Source organism: Pleurodeles waltl, chromosome 5 (assembly GCF_031143425.1).
Source record: "Pleurodeles waltl isolate 20211129_DDA chromosome 5, aPleWal1.hap1.20221129, whole genome shotgun sequence".
Taxonomy (NCBI): Eukaryota; Metazoa; Chordata; class Amphibia; order Caudata; family Salamandridae; genus Pleurodeles; species Pleurodeles waltl.
The window spans coordinates 613,924,709-613,945,401 of NC_090444.1; the positions used below are offsets into that span (position 1 = coordinate 613,924,709).

General features: G+C 43.1%; 1 protein-coding gene across 1 annotated transcript in view; it reads right to left on the reverse strand.

Moving 5' to 3' along the window:
• Window positions 1–3,679: 3,679 nt before the first annotated feature.
• SDCCAG8 (SHH signaling and ciliogenesis regulator SDCCAG8) overlaps window positions 3,680–20,693 on the reverse strand; it is a 1,349,628-nt gene continuing 1,332,614 nt past the window's right edge. Inside the window, exon 18 of the mRNA XM_069234464.1 lies at window positions 3,680–5,272. Within this exon, the coding sequence (XP_069090565.1) occupies window positions 5,231–5,272 (42 nt within the window). The 3' untranslated portion in view covers window positions 3,680–5,230. The remainder of the gene's footprint in view (window positions 5,273–20,693) is intronic.

Here is a 20,693-nt window from a genome sequence, read left to right on the forward strand (position 1 = left end):
GAGTAGATAGATTACAGTTAACACAGAAATGCTACATGTGTACAAGGCGCTTTATTTACATCACAATAGGGATAGTAGAAAGAGACTCGCGCCCATTCTACTAAAAGGAAGACTACATTCCATGGAAAAATAATTTTTACATTTTACATCAAATAAAACAAGATATTGCCAAGGAATTATTAGAAAAATATATTTAGACATTTTCTTCATGAATGTAATTTATCGTCCATTGCTCGACTCAATCTAACTCATTAAGCATCATTAAAAAATCAACTTAGTTATATAGTTATAGTTGCAACGCAAGCAACCTTGCACCATGGTACAAGAGTGCCTGCATTGGCTCTAGGCAGCCAAAAGGTTGCCAGCACTGGGAAAAGGCAGGAATGTGCTGTATTATTTTAAATACGGCACATTCCTGCCCTTTCCCAGTGCTGTAAGGTTAGTCACTGCACAACAATGTCATAAATAGGGCCCCTTGTTTCTAATAAAGAAGAAGGACAACTAGAAGGATGCTTCTTTCACAATTCCAATGGATGTGGAGAACCAGCATTTTCTTCAGTTCAAGTGGGATGGTCAGCTATTTTAGTCTCAATGTCTCCCATTTGGTCTTTCTAATAAGGTTCTGGAGAGAGCAGGGTGTGAGTATGATCATTTATTTGGACAATATTCTTATCCTGAAAAAAGAAGAGAAGGTTTTGAAGAAGCACTTAGCTATGGAGAAGAATATGTTGAAAAGATTAGGGTTTATTGTGAATCAAGAGAATTCAATCTTTCAGGTCTCACACAGGATGGGATTTTTGGGTTTCATAATAGATACAGAAAGAGTTCAGCTTCAGTTGCCAGAGGGAAAAATAAAGTTGACAAAAAAGGAAGTACATGATATGAGATGAAGACAGGAAGGGGCTTTGAGGGAATTAGCTTGTGTGGTTGGCCTTCTCTCCTCATCTATTCAGGCTGTTTTTCCAGGGCTCTTACATTACAGGGCTCTTCACTGTTGGAAGTCCTCAAGTCTGTTGCAAGGCCTTTGTTATGGCAAAAATGTGGAAGTGAAGGAGGAATTATCCTGATGGTCGGAGAATCTGGAAGCTTGGAATGATCGGGCTGACTTTGGGACAGTTACGAATTTTGTGTTAGTTTTGGATGCAGAACCTCATAGGTTGGGTTGCAGTGTGTTTGGATAAGAAGACTGGAGGAAGATGGAAGAGAAGGAAGAGCACATAAACTATTTAGAAATCACTGTGGGTCTGTTTGGTCTACACGGTTTCAAAGATCTTTTACAGGGCTGTTCAGTTTTGTTTACAATGCAAAATATAATAGAAGTGACTTAAATAAACAAATTAGGGGGAAGCAGGCCAAAGAATACTGCCAGAGACAGCAAAAGAATCGTGGGAGTTTTGTCAGGAACAAAAGATTGGTTTAACAACTCAGTATTTACCAGGGAAGGAAAATAAGGTGGCAGATTGTAATTCTTGCTATTGCAGGGATTACAGCAAGTGGAAGCTAAGGAAGGATTTAAAAAAAAACAAAATAGAGTTGACTCTTGGTACTCTGGATGTAGATTTATTTGCTTCCTGTTTCACATTTCAAAAGAAGAGGTATTTCAGTTGGTGTCGGAATCTGGGAGCCATGGCAGTAGATACATTAATCAGATTTAGCAGGGTCTGAACAGATATACCTTTCAGCCATTTGCAATGAGTAAGAGAGTATTTGTTCATGTAAGAAGACGGAGGTGTCATGTGGTTCTGGTGATTTGTAGAGGGACTTTGCAATGTTTTGTTTTTTAGATTGTTTGACAACTGGACAATTATTAGATTTCTAGCCTTAAGGGAGTTGTCATGGAAGGTCAACATTACCATGCTTGATATTGTTCAGAAGGGTGTCTGATGTACAAGCATTGGATTTAGGAAGTAGATTTTATCATCCAGATGGAGTGTTTTTTAGTAAACTAAGCCTATACCAGATTCTGTTTTTATCTGAAATTTGAGGAGTTTCCAAAGTATTTTGCAACAAGTTGCATAAAAGAATATGAGTCAAGGGTGCAGAAGGTCAGAAGAGAGGGTGTGCATTAGTTGTTGATGTCATATGTTAAACATTGTAGAGCAGTTTCAGTAGCAACTATTGCAAGATGGGTTAAGACTGTTATGAAGGAGGCATGTGTGGATATTGGTAGATTAAACTCACATTCTACGAGAGGAGCTATGGCCTCGAGAGATGTTTGTGCAGGAGCACGAATGGAAGAGAATACGAAGGCAGGGGATTGGTTGAATACAGAGGTTTTCACCAAGTTTTATTTCAAACCAGTGCAGCATGTTTCAGGATTCACACTAAGCAGCTTTTAACATGTATAATGCTACCCTACTGTCTTACTGTAAAATGCTGATTCTCAAAGCTATTGTGTATAGAGAATCATTGTTTTATTAAAGACAAAAAGGCTGACATTATCCTACCCTTCCTTTTCCAAATGTTAAAAGAAAAAGGAGGGAAAGGGAGAAGATATATTATGTGAGACTACATAGCATTTTTAAAGTTGTTTCAGTAAATTAAAGCTGAAGTATTTTGTTTTACAAAACTGCTGAATTAATAATGTTAGTTGATTTAATTTTGTTCGCATTGCATTTTATAGTTTGATATTTGCAGATAATTAATATGCAGCATTGGATGAAGCAGATTAGACATCAAGCAGGATGGTTGAAGATCAGTGCCAAAAGAAGAAGGAGATGGACTGTTGAAGGGTTTATGGACTGAGACCCATATTTAAAGGAAAATGATGGGGTGCGACGCTGCGCCAAAATTTGCAGCGCTGGGCTCTGTCATTTTCACAATGCAGGGATGTGCCATATTTAATTGAATATAGTACACCCCTGTGTTGCCCCTGCGCTGGTGCTAAATTGACCTGCCTAGCACCAACGCAGGCATCCTTGCATCATCCTGCAAGGATGTCTGCGTTGACGGGTTTGATTGTTTGTGGGGGAAGGTGTCCCTTCCCGCACACAATCATGTCTGGCATTTTGCTCTTTCTATTGGTGCTGCAGAATCCAGCACACACAGAAAAAGCAAAAAACGGGGAGGAATAAAAGTATTCCTCCTTGTTCTGCCTTGCTCACGCCTCCCATAGGGTGGCGTTAGATTTTGGCGCTGCCTCAGGTTTACGAATACTCGTAAATCTGAGGCTGCATCAAAATGCAATGGGTATTGCTGTGGCACGCCCAAAGCAACACTGATTGCACGCGCCCCTTCCACGCAAAGGGCTGCGTGTGAAGGGCACATATTTACAAGGTGATGTTAAGCCCAAAAAAGTGGCTTAATGCCACTGTGTAAATAGGTGCAGGGCATTGCGCCACCGAAGCATCACTAAAAGTGACACTCCGGTGGCGCTAGGGGCTCATAAATATACCCCTGAATGTTCTGTTTAGTTTGTGTCATACAGGTTTCTGGTTTTCAAACTTTAAAAAGGTAGTAAATTAAAAATAATGCATAGTGCTAGCCTCCTTGTATTTAATCTAATCACGACTTTCTACACAGAATATCTTTGAGAATCACAATTTTCAAGTAGCAGTCTTTAAAAGTGAAGAATATGAGTTTTACAATATAAAAGCAAATTATATAAAAACACCGTCTTAACTGTTCTCTTAATCACAACTCCATGAAAAAATTTAAATACACAAACCGTGGTCTGGAAGAAAGTTCCTGTTTTATTTACATAATAAAGTACAAAATATTAATTGAAATTATGGTTGTTAATCATACTTTAACACTCTTAAGCTTCATCACAGTTAATGTCAGAATGAAAGTGCAAGCATTTCTGAAAAATATGCTGAGCGCTGGGTAGATCTACTTCATGATAAAAAAGGAAGAGAAATATCTTTAAACGTTAAATAATGAAGTGTAAAACTGACCTAAACATTATTTGGTACCGTTCCGCCAGATGCAGGGGTCATGCTGTTGGTTCTGAGCATGGCGGGCTACAAGGGCCGATCTAAACATGAATGGTTTGTGGTCTTGCTATGCCTTGGAGTTGCAAAATCAGGTACTCCTTTAATTTGGAAAAATGAGGCGCCTTTACTGGCCCAATGGTACCGTAAATTATGATCGATCTAAGTGTTTGAACTCTTAATTAGTAACCTGGAGGGGACTCTTTGTGCCATATTTACCAAAAATGAATGGAACACAAAGCAGGAAGCCACTTTGCTGTGCTGCGCGAAAGGGAAAGAGCAGGAATGTGCCAAATTTAACATAGTAAGGCGCATTCTTGTCCTTTCTCAGGACTGGCTCACTTTTGGCTGCCTAGCATCAGCACATGCACCCTTGCACAGCAGGGGTACCTTCATTGTGGGCAGGATTGTTTCTGTGCAGGAAGGGACACCGTCCTGTACAAAAACAACCCTGTGAGCCATTTTCCTCTTTCTGTGTGTGATGCAGAATACAGCACACGTAGAAAGAGGAAAAAACTAGGAGAAACAAACATATTTCACCTTGTTATGCCTCCCCTGGGGAAGCGTCAGACTTTGGGTCATTGCAAGGCCTACCACTAATGGCAAATCTGGGAATGTGTCAAAAAACATCAGTGGATCCGTGGGAAGACCCAAGCTCCCCCTATGTAATGCCTCCCCGGGTTGGAGCAGTGCAAGGCTGTGATTTGCACTGCCTAGCGTTACTTCACATTTAGCAGGCCACTTTGAATGGCTTGGTTAATACCATTCAAGGTTTCCCCTCGCCCTTGCATCCCCTTACGCAGAGCGAGTGCGACGCAGACCCATGATAAATATGGCCATAGTTTTTAAGGGACTGTGAAAGGGACTGTGAAATCCAATGCTTGAGTTCACGTCAGGGCCTCATGAGTAGGATGTGCTCTCCAAGATGGAGAGCGAGGGCTCTGCTTCATTAAATTCTTTGGGGGAAAGAGGAATAGTAGCCTTGCTAAGCAGTTGAGATTTACAATGACAGCACACAATATCCGGTGTGAATGAATTGGGATTTTATGAAGGGCTTACCATTTGTGGGTGGGAACAGGGGTGAGGGGGGTGAGAGTGGTTGCAGGTGTTATATGAAGCACTGTATTCTTATAGTGTTGATACTGGAAAAGGCACCTGATTTTGTAAATGTTTTTAAAATGTATTAGATATTTCTAAAATATATATATATATAGATATCTATATATATTTGGTAAAATACAATTATTGTTTTAAAAAAATGGTCCTATTGTCATCTTCCTTCCCAGTGGAACTCTATCTCACGCAGGTTGATTTTCTGGCTTGGTTCCAATGTGAGGTAACTGAAACATAAAGAGAAAAAAACAAATTGTGAAATCAGGCTGACTTGCCTAAATTTTAAAATAATGCTTCCTCGTGTGATCACATTCTATTAAGAGCAATTTGTTAGGGTTTAAGCGTGTGATAAAGTAGAAACGTTCTCGAAATATTAAATAGTAGTCACTATTAATTATATTTCCAATTTTTATCAAGAGGCCTTTGCCAGACAGGGTAGCCAGCCTCCTCCTCTTCCACATCAGGGGAGTCAGAAAGAAAACACTCTGATCCAATGTCTTCTTCATTCTGATACTTGCTTCAATGTTTCAACACTGTTAATTATTGTTTAATTGTCCCTCCTATGCATCAGTTCCTTATGCCCAGTGCTTAATTTGTAAATAAAAACGTGCCGGTGCCCAAAGCTCTCCTCTTAAACACGCGGCTTCTGCATTTAAATGTGCAAGCACCAAATACTGGGGCAGCGTAATCCTGAAGCGATCTCGGGCCTCTTCAATTCATTTAAAGCCACTCCCTGCCCCTTCAGATCACTCCTGCAGCTTTCTGCTTTCTCCTTTGTGACGCTGTTTCGTTTTTCTCTTCCTCCGTCTTTCCCATATGTGTCTTTTGCTCGCAGCAAATGCTTGAGGCAGATGAAGAAGTGCCGGCCCTCAAAAATAAGTGCCGGTGCTCAGCACCGGAAACAATAAGCACAAATTAAGCACTGCTTATGCCACATCGGTTTAAAGGGATAGTCAAGCTTCACCCAGTACATACTAGTTCAGGGAGGACTTAGCTTGGCAGTTCGGGCTGGACTATCCCCATAAGGAGCAGAGTCAAGCCAGATTTGCATATGGCTGGGTCCAAACTAAGGTGGCATGGTGGTTGAAAAATGTTAGATTGGGATGCGGCTTGAACGATTGCCAGTAGCTGAAATTAATTCAAGCATTCCCTCCATCACCTTCTTGCTGTTCGACTGTAGTAGATGGCACACTAGATGCTGCAGTTGACAACTAGTATTTAACTATCCATGCATTGGGTTTATTTCAACACCCTAGATTATGCCTTATTGGAGAGTTATATGTGCCAATTGGGGTTTAGGCCAATTTCCATATGTTTTAGGGGTCAGAGCACATACACTGCACACTGAATAACAGTTATCTGGTGTTAGAGGTCAACATTACACCAGGTGAATCTCTCATAAATAACTAAAAATTGGGGGTAATCACCTAAAAAGGTCTCACTTTGCAACTATATGGCACTGAGAGAACAAAACCTAATGGGTATGGACATTCAATTCACTGCAAGTAGCTGTGTAATCAACGTCATTATCTAATAATTGTTTAAAGACAAAAATAAAGTCAATAATACTAAATTCCTCCTCCATCCCCAGCAGAAAAAGTTGTATTAATGTGACCATGACACAACAAATTATGACTAGCATTCCATAAATTCTAGCTATCAATACAATTGAGAGAAATCACCTTGCTGATTAGTTTGCATTGAAAAAGAGGGTAACAAGTTGGTTTATTGTCAGTGTTCCTATAATCAATGAGGTGACACTGGTTTTGGCATTACACCCACCAGCTAAAATAGTTAACAATGCCCTTCCAAAATGATTCGAATTAGGGGACTTGAGCTACTCCATAATGCTGTAAAGTTCATGAAAGTTATTTCCAACAGAAAAAATTAAATTATTATTAGAGAAGTTAGTAGGTAAAGAATTACTACCTTTCCTGAACCTTTATCCAAGGACCAGGCTATATGAAGCTACAGTAGGCCATTCTATTACAGTACAATACAGAGCAACGGCAGTACAAATAAGACCCCCTTTAGCTCTCCCTGAAAGAGAGGGTACAGCAGGAACCATACCCACCCATGTTGATAGTAATGCATAGTTGCGACAGTTTCTTCCGGCATAATAATACAAAATTGCGTTTAAGCATCTTCTAGAAAAGATCACGTAAGTAAAGATAAGTGAAAAATCCTGAGGAGAAGTTCCTTGCAATAGTCAGTCATTTCCCTCCATGAACTCAAGTGGTATGAATCTATGTGACCGAAGACAAACAGGGGCAGAAACGGCAGATGGAATAGATCTATCACATGTAATTTTAACCCCAGCAGATAATGGCAGCGGTGGTTAAATTAAAAAATCCTAACGGAGCAGCTTTAACCTTTGAATTTGAGCACACATCTTGGTTGACAATATAAAATAATTCACGCTACAGCATGAGTCTCAAATTTGCCCACAACATTGCTCACCTCTCCACCCTATCTCATGATAATAAGATCAAGAAACTCAATTTACTTTCATTCATTAGTTGTTTCCAGCTAATGTTGTCTTGTTCTTTCATTATGTAACATATTTTCTCTGGGAAAATTTGAAAAAGGAACCTATTTCAATTATATAACATATGGGATAGTCCAGCATCGTAATTGTAATCATAATTGTTGGTCAGCAGCATTTTCTGCGATGGTTATTGCACTGCCATTGCTAAATAGGTTGTCCAGAGATCATCCTTCTAAAGGATAGCGGCATGAATCATCATAGGTTTTAAAACATTAGAGACAGAAGTTGATGGTCACAGGAAACAATGATCAGTGACTGATGACTCTTCCAGAGACAACCCCATAGTCTGAGTGAGTGGCCTGAAGAACAGATTAGCAATTGCTTTTCATAGGGCATTCAATTACAATGAGGGAGAGCCTTTCTTCAATCTTTTTAAACATTTGAAGAAAAAGATGCTCTATTACCCCCAGAATGTCTGGGGAGACCTGTATGAAGAAGGCTAAGTCATAACTGTTAGACCAGGCATGGTTCCCCTAACCTTTAACCCTCTGACCTCCTGTTTTTCTGACATATTTTTGCTGGCCATTTAGGAACCTGTGCACTTTACTAGTGCTAAAGTGCAGGTGCTTTGCCCTCTAACACATGGTTACATTGGCTTCTCAACAATTGGCATATTTAATTTACTCTAAGTCCCTAATAAAGTGTGCTATATGTGCCCAAGGCCCTTTAAATTGAATGCTACGAGTGGGCCTGCAGCACTGATTGTCCCACCTACTACAGTAGCCTTTCAAACATGTCTCAGGCCTGCCACTGAAGAGCCTGTGTGTGTGCAGTTTTAAACTGCGATTTCAACCTGGGGCGTGCACCCACTTGCCATGCCCCAAACCTTCCTTTTTGTATTACATGTAAGTCACCCCTAATGTAGGCCCTAACCAGCGCCAAGGGCAGGGTGCAGTGTATTCAAAAAGTTGAACGTGCATTCTTATGTTTAACATGTCTAGGTTTGGAAAAACTCAAATTATTTTTTCACTATTGCAAGGACTATCTCTCCCATAAGACAGCACTGGGATTACTTTAAAACATCTTTTCAGTATAATTTCCAACTAGGAAGAGCTAGAGATATGATCGCCGGTGTCTCTGGACTCACAATTTGAAATCACAACTTATGGTGAAGTCGGATTTTAAATTGCATGTCTGAAAATGCCATTTTTAGAAAGTTAGCATTTTCTTACCTTAAACCATTCTGGCCTTAAGCCTGTCTATGAATACACGTCTGGGTTGGGCTGGGTGACAGCTACACTTTGTGAATGCCCTCTACACAGCTGCAAACACAATACACTCAACTGCATCTGCATACTGATGGGTTTCCTGGGCAGAGGGAAGGGGAGGGCCTGATACACTTCAATGGGTGGTGTTCTGTCTCCACACAAAGAACTGCTTACCGCCCACTGTGGCCTGGCAGACAGGGATGGGATGAAAAGGACCCTTGTGCTTATGAGAATACCTCTAAAGTCTCCTCTACATCAAAGTCCTTTGTGGGTGCAAGTACTGGACCCCAAACCCACTAAAAATCAGTTAACTTCGGGATCCTGGGGAGACTGCAACTTTGAGGAGCTGTGCTGCCAGGAGGGACTGCCACTTGCTTTACTTTGTTGGTCTGTTGCACTCTACTTGCTGCGCTGCCAGGAGGGACTGCCACTTAGCTCTTGCTTTGCTGTGTTGGTCTGCTGCACTCTTCCTGCTGTGTTACCAGGAGGGACTGCCATTTAGCATTGGGTTTTCTTGTACTGGCCTACTGCCTCCGTGGGGATGACAGACTGACCCTAACCGATGCACCCCTTGTTTTCCCCAGTGGTTTCTAAGGGACACCTAAGGACAACTCACAACGACTGCGCTGAAGCACTGATCAAAGACAGCAGTGGCTGTGCAGGCAGACGCTGTGTGGTCCGGCACAGAGACCGTGCTGGAGCACTGACTAGAGTCCCAGTAATTGCCTCCCGGAGAAGGAAAAATCATCCGCAATCATCTCGGCGACCCAGCAACACCTGCTTCGGGCTGCCGGGTGCATCCTGATCAAACCAGTTGCAGGCCCGGGGGTCTCCCGGCATTGCAGTGCCTTGGACCTGCTTTACATTGGACCACCATGCCTCAGACCTACCTTCCTCCAGGGAGCTGTGTTTTCAACTGCCTTGGCTTCAGTTTGTGCGAGCCCATGGTGCGAGGCTCACCGCGACTTAGGTTGGGACCTGGAATCATTTCACCCCTGACGCCAGGGACCCCGTGTGCGGGAGCTGGCCCAAGACCAAGCGCGGCTCCTCTCACCTCAGAGTTGGTACAGCTGGAGAACGTGCAAACTGCTCCTGCCTCCAGGGAAGACCAGCGCTGTTGAGAAACCTGTGACTGAATTTCACAAGGCGCCTGGGACCCCTGACCGTACCTCCCATAAAGGGAGCGCCTACATAATTTCCCTTTCAAGTCTGTTCCTAATCTTCCTGAAGGAAATGTATCTTCACACACTGGCATTGTTAGTTTAGGCACCAATGGACTGAGAATACTCCTCTCAGATCATTGGGAGTTACTTGTGACCCACAGACTCATTCTATCTATGCTCCAAGTTGTTTTCAAAGACATAAATCTGGATTAGTTAATTGTATCTTTGTTGTGTTGGTCTTATTTTAATAAGATAAATATTGTCTATTTGTCTAACCTAGTGTTGAGTCTTTCTGTCATGCCTTTCACTGTGTTATTGTAATTAAGTGTTGCACAAATATTTTACACATTGCCCCTTAAGTCAAGCCTGAATGCTCTGTTTCAAGCTACCAGGAGATGAGCACAGGTTAATTTAGGTTGTGTATCTGACTTACCCTGACTAGGATTGTGGTCCATACTTGGCCAGGGTGCATACCTCTGGCAACTACAGAACCAATTTCTAACAACTACTTTTAATACCCTCAAAGCTCGCTTTTGACGTCTTTCTGTGCCACAGAATCAAACACACCTGTCAACAAATAACACCTGACTTCCAAACAGAACCCGAGCCATTCGACCCACTGGATAAAATTATTACAGCAAAGAATCTCAAACAGCTCATGACATCACTATACTGGGAGATCTAGGTAGGAACTCCCCTTATACTATGTTCCTGCAAAGGAGGATAGGATGGGGATCTAGAGGCCCCTCCTTTCAGACGAGGTGTGGGGATACTGCTGCTCAAAGAAAAGTAACTTGTTGCCTAGAAGTAGATTGTGAATAATCCACATTCTAGCACTGTGTATGCTCCACTCTGTTAGTGCTTTATAAATGGAAACTGCAAGCTAGCTCTTGCTGCAAAGGATGTAGGGAGGCAGGAGCAGGGCTTCATCACCTCGCAAGGGTGTGCCATAAGAAATTTGCATTCTGGGAACAAAGAAATATCAGAAACCCTGATCCAGATGACCCCCACGGCTTGCTCTACTTGGTTGGTCCAAAAACACCCCTTACTAAATTTAAGTTCATGATTCTTGCAAAAATGCTTGGTAAGGGTATTGCGAGATGGGGCCGAGCTCCAACGCTGAAAATGTGGACAGCAGAATTGACCTACTGAAAAAAATGCAACTTGAACTTTATAACAAACTAATGCCTGAGACTCACACTCTAAGGACATTTGGTCACTGTTCAGGCATTATCTACTATTGAACTCTAAAGGCGACAATGAGTGCACTGAGTTGAGAACTAAGGAACTGTCATAAGGGGGGTTGTCTGACTAGGAGGTAGGGTAGAGTTATTTTTTTTGCTTAAGGTGGGTACTCATGCCAAGAGGCACTTCTCTGTGTACATGAAGTTGTTGTATAGTTGAACATGTTTGAAATAAAGGGTTGCCAAAACCCACCAAAGAAGATTAGTTGTTTAAATTGGAAATATCCATCATACTAAGACTATTAATCAGAAAGCCAAGCAAGGCTAAATGTTTCAGACATAATGCTTACCGCTTGGCAGCTACAGTGGTAGTTGGGAGAAAAGCACAGCAGGGGAAGCAGAGAGGACACTTCTTTAAATCACTTCTGAATGTCATGTGCACTTTATAAAAGCTCTAGGGGCATGTTTGTACTCTGTTTGCGCCACATTTGCGTAATTTTTTTTTTTAAACACAAATTTGGTGCAAACTTTACTCCATATTTATATTTTGATGTTAAACACATGTAACATCAAAATATAGGAGTTTGCAGCATTTTTTGAATGCATGCACCTACCTTGCGTCAATGAGATGCAAGGTAGGCGTTCGCATCTAAAAAATTGTGCTATCCCCATAGCCCCATATTTATCCCCCGGTGCTAAAATGATGTACGGGTGGGAGGAGGGGCTAAATAATGGTGCAAAGCTTGCTTTGCACCATTATTTAACGCCTGGGTCGGACCAGGCGTTAGGGGACCTGTGGACGCATTCCATGGTTAAACACCATGGAATGGGTCCAGAGGTGCCCTCCCCAAGCCCCAGGATCACCCCCCCCCTCCCACCAACCAGAGGGACACCGGAGGATGGGGGACTGCATCCCAGGTAAGTCTAGGTAAGTATTTTGTACTTTTTTTTAATTTGTTAAATTTTTTTTTGCCATCGGGGGCCCTAACTTGGGGCCCCCTGCATAGCACAGGGTGCAATGGCCATGCCCAGGGGACACTTGTCTCCTGTGCTGGCCATTGGGGTGGTGAGCATGACTCCTGTCTTTCCTGAGACAGGAGTCATGTTTTTGATGGTTGTGCACCAGGAAATGTTGCTAGTCGTGTTAGAGGCAAGCGTCATTTCCTGACTCACAACCACCTCGTTACCTACTGCTACCGCCACCCGGCTAGCGTCTTCTTCTAAGACGAGAGTCCAGGTTTAGTGCTGGCTTTTGCCATTCAATAAATATGGCGCCCGGTTGGTGTTGCTATATAATATGGCCACTCATATGTTCCCTCTTTTCTGGTGAAATATGCACAAGGCAAAATCCCCTATATGCATGAACACCACCCAATTCAGTATACCAGAATTAGTGGCAAATATTATCAGCACCCAATCCTGACATTTTCGAGGAACTCAGTATTGGGTTATTAGCGTCTGCTTCAATTTTCCTCACAAATAAAATCTCCCTGGTCTCTTACAATCCCAGTGCCGGCCTTCTTGTTCCTCCCAGAATCCCCTCCCAATTCATGTGGCCCCATCCGCAGAGTGCGGGAAGGCTGGGGTGCAACAGCTGGTTGTCAGCATACTTTTCCCACACCTCTCAGGACCCACTTTCACACCACCTTATACTTTTCACCACCTCTGCCTTCCAAATCTTAGGTATTTTGACATTACATTTATATATAAAAAAAATCATGAAGAGAAAGTCATTGAACAGTTTCTGTAGAGTGGCCCTAATGAGTGTGACTTCTCAGCCATCGGCTCTGTGCCAGAGTTGGGAATGACGAAGGGGTGGTGCTGCCTAGGGGTGCCGGCGGCACCTGCACTGCTGTGGGTAAAGGCCACCCAAAGATGAGGAGCACAGCCTCATAAAATTCCTTCAGCTGGGCAGGGGTTGCTCAAGCTCCAGGAAAATCAGGAAAGCGCAGAGAGGATCCAGGGTCAGGCCTTGCCGACTTAACGGGACCTGGACTGCCGACTCTCCGTCATCTCAATGGATCACTTTGACTGACGCGGGAAGTGTTTCAACTTTTTGTGCTTGTGGGACTTAGCCAACTTTCCAGATGACTTCAAATGTGACAAAGAACAGGAGGGGTTTAGTGAACGGTCACAGGACCTCACGCACAAATGGGACCTCAGAGTCAACCAACATCAGGCAGCAAGGAGCTTAAGGGATCGCAGGCCCCACACGCCTAGGAGTTGTGTCCTAACTCCAGGCATCACAAACACACCAACTGGGAGTCTGTCACCGACATTTGCCTATGACAGGCCCCACATGGTTTGATAAACAGCCGGTTTCTTGGGTGACATCCTCACAACACGAGATAGAGGCCCAGATTTTCAAAGGTTTAGTGTCAGGTTAGTGTTACTTTTGTAACGCTAAACCAATGCTAAATTTTTTGGGGGGATTCACAAACCAATGCAAATTGGTATTTGCTTTGGTTTGTATGTCAAAATAACGCAAAGCAGTGCAAAATGCTGCTTTGCATTACTTTGCGTCAAGGGGGTGTTACATGGGTGGTACATGGGAGTACCCGTGCTACCACCCATACGTTTTGGCGCTAAACCCCATTTTGAAACATCAGTAGAAAGGGTTAAGCACCAAAAATTAACGCAGCTGAAAAGCAGGCGTTAAATGGAGAATTTCTTTTATTTTTCCCTGCTTCTCTGACTTTTCATGTGTAGTGCACTGCTCAGTACACATGCAAAGTAGTAAAAGCATTTCCACTCGTCTAGGGAAAGTATTTTGTACTAGTAGGATACCCTTCCTGTACAAAACCTATGCTAGACTCATGCACAAACTATAGCACTATGACGTTAAGTTGTGTGCGTGGCGCACGGCAGCTGAAATCAGCACCAGTGTTAGGGAGAAGGAAGGAGAGTGCCATTTCTATGTGAATATGGCACTCTCCTGCTCCCTTCCTTGTCATGCAGCGCAGCGTTTTTGGCTGCTGCAGTGTGCTGCGTGACACCTTTCAGAATCGGCTGAAATAAAAAATAATAATAATAAAAAAAGTCGACAAAAAGTAAAAAAAGATCAGTCAAAAAGTGATGGAGGGATAGTTCAATCCGTATCAGCATTATCTGGCGTGGAAAGGAAAGAATTGACTTCAGTGTGCAGAGATGGCGCCTATATCGGTACCACGTATGTCACTTCCAAAGGTAAGGAATCTGCAGCTAGAAGTCTCTATCAGGTCAGGTTTTATGCCAATTTCAACAGGTTTAGGGGGGTCAGAGCACATTCAATGGGTACTGGATTGCAGTGCCCCAGTTTAGAGTTTAAGATTACCAGCAGGTGAGTCCTACAAAAAATCAAAATTGGTAGTGACCACCAAAAAGGTTTCACTTTGCAACATGACCCCTAGGTCCCCAGAATAAAGGTGAGAAGAAACTAGCCAACCTCTGGAAGTTCTAAGCAGAAAAACATGGAAAGGCCCTCTGCACTAGAATAGTCAATCACAGGTCTGTGTTCCACTGTGAAGTCCATACCCTGTAGGGAAATGGACCACCTCAACAATTTGGGGGTCTCTCCTCTCACCTGCACTAGCCACATAGGAGGTATGTGGTCAGCCTTAACATAGAAATGAGTCCCAAACAAGTCGGGCCTTAGTTTCTTCAATGACCAAATCTCAGCAAAGGCCTCCCTCAAAATGACACTCCAGCTCTTCTCTCTGGAAATGAGATTTCTGCTGATAAATGAAACTGGTTGATCTTAACCCTTTTCATTCAGCTGTGAGAGAACACCCCCATGTTATACTTCAAAGCATCTGTCAGAACTAAGAACTCTTTGCTGAAATCTGGTGCCCTGAGTACTGGTGCTGTGCACAGCACCTCTTTCAGGTCATCAAAGGGTTCTGACACTCTGGGGTCCATATGACGTTTTTGGGCTGCTTCGTGGAAGTCAACTCAGTCAGGGGGTCTCTAAGGTACCTACTCCTTGACAAACCTTCTATAGGATTCTGTGAGGCTCTCACTTGAGCCTAATATTTAGGAGCCTCTTAGGCCATAATGGTTTTGGGCTGGATTTTGGGTTGGAGAGACTGTACATGTCTCCCGCCAACTTTGTGCCCCAGGTGCTCTATCTTTTTCAAGCAGAAACCTCGAATGCTCTAGAGCATTAGCAGAACCAACATGTGTCAGGAATCCAACCAGCAGTTGCACAGTGTTAGCTACAATTTCAGATCTGTCTCACAGGTAAACAACTTTTTACTAAAAAAAACATGCCAATGCCCCTTTGTGGATTAGGACTTGTAACTTTTTCAAACTTTTCATATTCAAGACTTTTTCCGGGAACAATCCACTTCTTTGTATCTGACCATGGCTCCAACGCAATTGGCCTCAAATCATGCCCGAGTCCTGGACTACCACTTCCATAAACTATCACTGATGCTTTGTGTTTTTTGGCACTATTTTCTTAAATCTTTAACAATGTGTATCTCTGTTCCCCTTATTGGAATTTTGTTATTTTGGTATTATTTCACTCTTACAATTGTTCTATTTATTTTGAAATAGGTTGTGGAATTTTATTGTATTTTGTGAGATGTTTTCTACTGTCTATGCACTGCTTAAATACTTTACAAATTACCTTTGATTTAAGCCTGACTGTGTTGTGTCAGGTTACCAGGAATAAGCACAGGCTCATTTTATTTCATTTCATTTGAGTGACATCTAGCAGGTGGGGACCTTATTTTTTTAAGGTCGACACTCGTCCACCCCAAATAATAATCAACGTTCCTACAATAGCATTTGAATAAAGCAGAAAGCAGGTTTTCCTTTACTGAAACAGGTTGCAGGATGATTATCTGCCCACTGCTGAGTTGGCTGCTGCATTCACATCCATGCAGTAGTGCTTCATGAATATGTGCTTGTATTTCAAGGTAGCTGCATGGCAGATTTCCTTTAAAGGCAAACCAGCAGAGTGCTGCAATTGTCACCATACTTCTGGTGGATTGCACCCTCCCTCTGGGAGGACACTTAGCAGTTCTGTAGCAAAAAAGTGATGCAGGCTGACAGTCAACATGCTACTCCCTGTGTGGAAAGGTGTCGTCCTCTGCCAAAGAAAACAGATAGCTGATCAGAAGAACAAATGTATTTTGTCTTGTTAATGTAAAATTAGATGCATCTGCGTACATCAAGCCAGTGCAATGATTTTTGTGCTGAAGTTATGAAATTTGGTGAAAAGGAGCCCAGAATGACAGGCTCATTCGGGTGGAAGTCAGTAGGTACTTTATGCATTAATTTAGGACTGGTCCGTAGGATTGCTTTATTCAGTAAAGCGGTGAAAAAGTTTTTCTCACAATAAATGCTTGAATCTTCCCTACTCCCCTTGTTGATGTAAGCACCACAATAAGCACGGTCTTCCAGGAAAGGAACTCTAGATGCTTTCTGTGGATCAGCTTCAATGGGGGTAGCATGAGCTGACTCAGGACAGGGTTGAGCTCCGAGGGATCCACACCGGAAGTAATGGTCTGAAAAGCCCCTTTATAAATTGCTTTATGATTCTTTGTGAGAAAATAGTAGTTGAAGTGTCTTCCGTTGTTCGAAATTGTGGGATTGCTGTCAGATGAACCCGCTCTGAGGAGCATTTAAGACCACTCTTGGCTAGGTTCAGAAAATATGAAAGTATTTTATGGAGTTTAATAGCCACTGAATGGAATCCTCTGGCTTTGCACCAGGTACAAAAACACTTCTATAGGTCATTGTTTTTTGCTGGCACGCAGTCTTGACCCAGAATGATTCTGCAGTCCACTGTCAGATACAAATGATAAATCTCTAGGTCATCAGGTACTATGCAGTCATGCTTAGTGAACGGAGATCATGGTGGCATATACCCCTATTGTGTCTGGAAGGAGCCTGAGGTGTATCTTCAATTGAATCACCGGTAGTCCACATAGACTCAGGAGCCAACGCAATGAGAATCAGAGTACAATGATCCACATGCGCTTTCCTTAATAACCTGGGAACCAGGGGAAATGGCAGGGCATATGCAAAGATTTTGGACCATTTGATCGAAAAGGGATTTCCCTTGGTTTCCGTTTGCCAAAACCTGCTGGGATAGCACATGCATTTCCTGTTGCTCTGGTTGGCGAACAAGCCCAACGAAGGGTGACCCCACTTCTGGAAGATGCTGTCCTTTTGATCTTGGTGGAGCTTCCACTTTATGCAGTACAATAGTGTTCAACTGACTGTGTCCTCCTGATAGTTTTGGCACCGTGGGAGCTGCTCCATGTTGATGTCCACTTGGCTGGGACATTGGTAGTCCCATAGCAACAGTGCCTCTTCCGACAGGCAGGGACGTAGTTGCTCCAGGCTTGGCAATCTAAAACATTGATGTTGTGTTGTCCGTCCTGATAGAGATCACTTGACTTGTTAATCTCAGGAGGACAATTGTAGTCCTAGTCTTATGACAGTGTCCCAGAATATTGACATGGCGCTTCTTTTATGCATCTGCCCAGAGGTCTCTGACAGATAGCATGTGAGCTCCTCAACCCTTCAAGTACACATCAGTCAATAGCACTGGTCTGTCTGACAGAGCATTGTAAAGGAGGCTTGCATTGACATTTGTAGGGAACCTCCACAACGGCAGTGCCTGCTTCAGCCGTTTTTAGACTTGAACTGTTTTATCCCAGAGACCATCTATTTTTTTCACTAACGTCCAGTTATTCTTGAACAGATCCCTGCAAAGGGGTATAAAGCCTATGCAGGATGACATCAGGCTAAGGAGAGATTTGTACTGTATGACCATGGCTGACTGACAGAGAGTTTCTTTGCCATGGATTGAAGCTTCATCTATCTATCAAGGGAAATTCCTTTGCCATCTGCGATTCCAGTATTGCTTACAAGAATTGAAGCTTCCTCTGTGGTTCCATTGAGAATTTGTCAATATTTAGCATCAGTCCTTAGTTCCTTGGCTCCGATGTGGGATTCCCCCAGCACCCCAGAATGTTTGCTGGATAAGTTTTCATTTCCGTAAACAGGGGTGGGTTGCTGGGGACAGATTCTGGAGGATTCAAACAAGGTGGTCTGGGAGAGGTTTGAGGAAATAACCGAACATAGGTCTTCGAAGTTTAAGTATCTGCAGCTGGCTAGTTGGGCAGCAAATCTTAAGGATCAGGGGGTTATGGGGAATGCCTGGGAGGAGAAATTAATTCAGGTCTCGGTTCCCAAGGAAATTGCGGTTTGGTATCAGGCATTAAAGGAAGTCTCTGACTTAAGCCTTCCTTTAGAGGAGAGGAGATGGGGTGAGGACTTTCCTTCCTTGGATTTGGCTACGATATGGGAAACATCTTGTTCCACGCTTTGGTCGGTTGTTAGGCCAGACCCACTAAAGAAAAATCATCTGTTTACCTTCTATAGAGCATATTGGTCTCCTCAGAGGCTATCAGGGCTGGGGAAGTCAGTTAAAAGCTGTCCACATTGCGGGGAGCCTAAAGCAAACGATATCCATATGTTTTGGAATTGTAGCAGACTTGGAGGATTTTGGTCTAATATAGGTGCTATCCTTAAGTACATGATAAACCCTGATATAGAGGTAACTCCTACATTAGTGATCTTTGGGGTAGCTCCTGAAGGGCCTAAATTACTTAAACCTCAGAGGGATTTGATATTTTTGTTGATCTTACTAGCTAGGAGACAAATTTGTTTTCGATGGATCTCCTCTTCCCCTCCCTCTGTATCTGGTTGGTTGACATCAGTTAACTATTATTGCTGTTTGGATGCCCTTGGTTCCCCCGGAAAAAAGGGATGTTTGCTGGGAAATTTGGGGAAGTGCTCAACAGTGTGAACTTTTCCTTTCTCTGGTCCATTGATTATTTGCCATCCTTCTAGTTGGCCAACCTTATATGTCTGGTGATGTATTTGGTTGGCCTGGACAACATCACACGTTGATTTATAAGCGTATAGATGTAGAGAAGACCAGGAGAGGTGAGGATATGTGTACCTCCCCCTCTGTGATGACCCTCGTTTGGAAGAATGGGCTCTTATGATGACAAAAAAAATATATATATATATTTAGCATCAGTCCTAACCTGTGACACAGACTGATATGGACAGTCATAGAAGGCCTTGCTCCTTCCTTTAATGGAGATCTAACAAACCAATCATCCATGTGCGGGTACACTTGGTGACCCTTCCATCGGAGGAAGGCAGCAACTGGCACTAGGCACTTGGTGAATTTCCAACGTGCTGACTTGAGGCCCAACTGAAGTGCCTTGAATTAATGGTGCTGCCCCACCACTAAAAAGTAGAGGTGTTTTCGGTGTTTCCTATGTTTAGATACGCGAAAATATGCATCATGAAGATTCATTAAGGCCAGGTAATCTTCTCAGAGCATCAGAATTACTTCTTGGAGCGAAAACATGCGAAAAGACAGATTTTCTTTTCTGGGACTTGTTCAGCTCCCCGACGTCTAGAATCATCCTCCTTTGTCGTATTTTCTTCTTTTTTTTAAAAAAAAACTGGAATAAAATTAATGGTTTCTCAAGGATGTCAGGACAGTCTCTATCGCTCCCTAGAGAAGGGGGAAACAGAACTTCCTGTTATAGCTCCCTCATAGTTCCCTCAAGTGAAGATGATGTTCCTTCTAGAGCAGATCGAGAATGGCGGCAGGCAGCTGCGAGGAGTCTTTTGGATGCTGTGGGAGTGCATTCAAGAGGTGCTACTCCTTTGTCCAGACAATCTGCCATACCCTTGTCTTTTGTTGGATGTATATTCTTGGTCATATCCGGACTGTCGTGTGGGACAATATGATCGGCTCTGACCTCTATACTGATTGAAACCTCCTCTATAAGACTGAGATATGTGTGATCCATGAAAAGAGGGTGGGTCAGGACTATGACACTGTAGAACTCCCAGGGATTTTGCTGTATCCATTTCATATTTGGGTTTTATATGGCATCCTCCATGTGTTTTCCTAACTGGGTGGCTCTGTCAAGTGGCATGTCAAATATCTTTACATGGATCTCTGGAGATCTTCGCTACCCGGCCTGCTCAAAGCAAATGCTCTTGCCAGCTGATCGACGCTTGCACTGGATATATTTACTGCATCATCGATTATGGCTGCAGATGTTACTGCTCCCTCCTTGACAATTGCATTTGCAATTTTTTTTGTCTCTTCCAAGATTAGGTCAATCAGTAACGAGATGTCAAGCTACATCTGAAGATCAAAACAACCCAAAATTAACAAGGCATTTGAAGCTTTGGTTGATGTTGACGCAATTGAACGAACTCTATGGCCCAAAAAAATGCCTTCCTTCCCTATCACGGGGTGTATGCGGGTGGTATGCGATCGAGCTCCTGCATAACCTTAGAGTCTTTAGAGCAACAATGAGCACAGTGCGGTCCACAGGACTGAGGAGGGCTGTCAACCATGAAGGTCTGTGGCTCACAGTGATACTCCTGGTAGGCGTCCTCCTCATCCAATGTGTCTTCCTCAAAGTCAGGGATGTAACAGTCATCCAGCTGGATTGGTCTGTAGGTCGCCTCAAAGGCATCCTGGTGACTGAGATCCACTTCGACTTCAC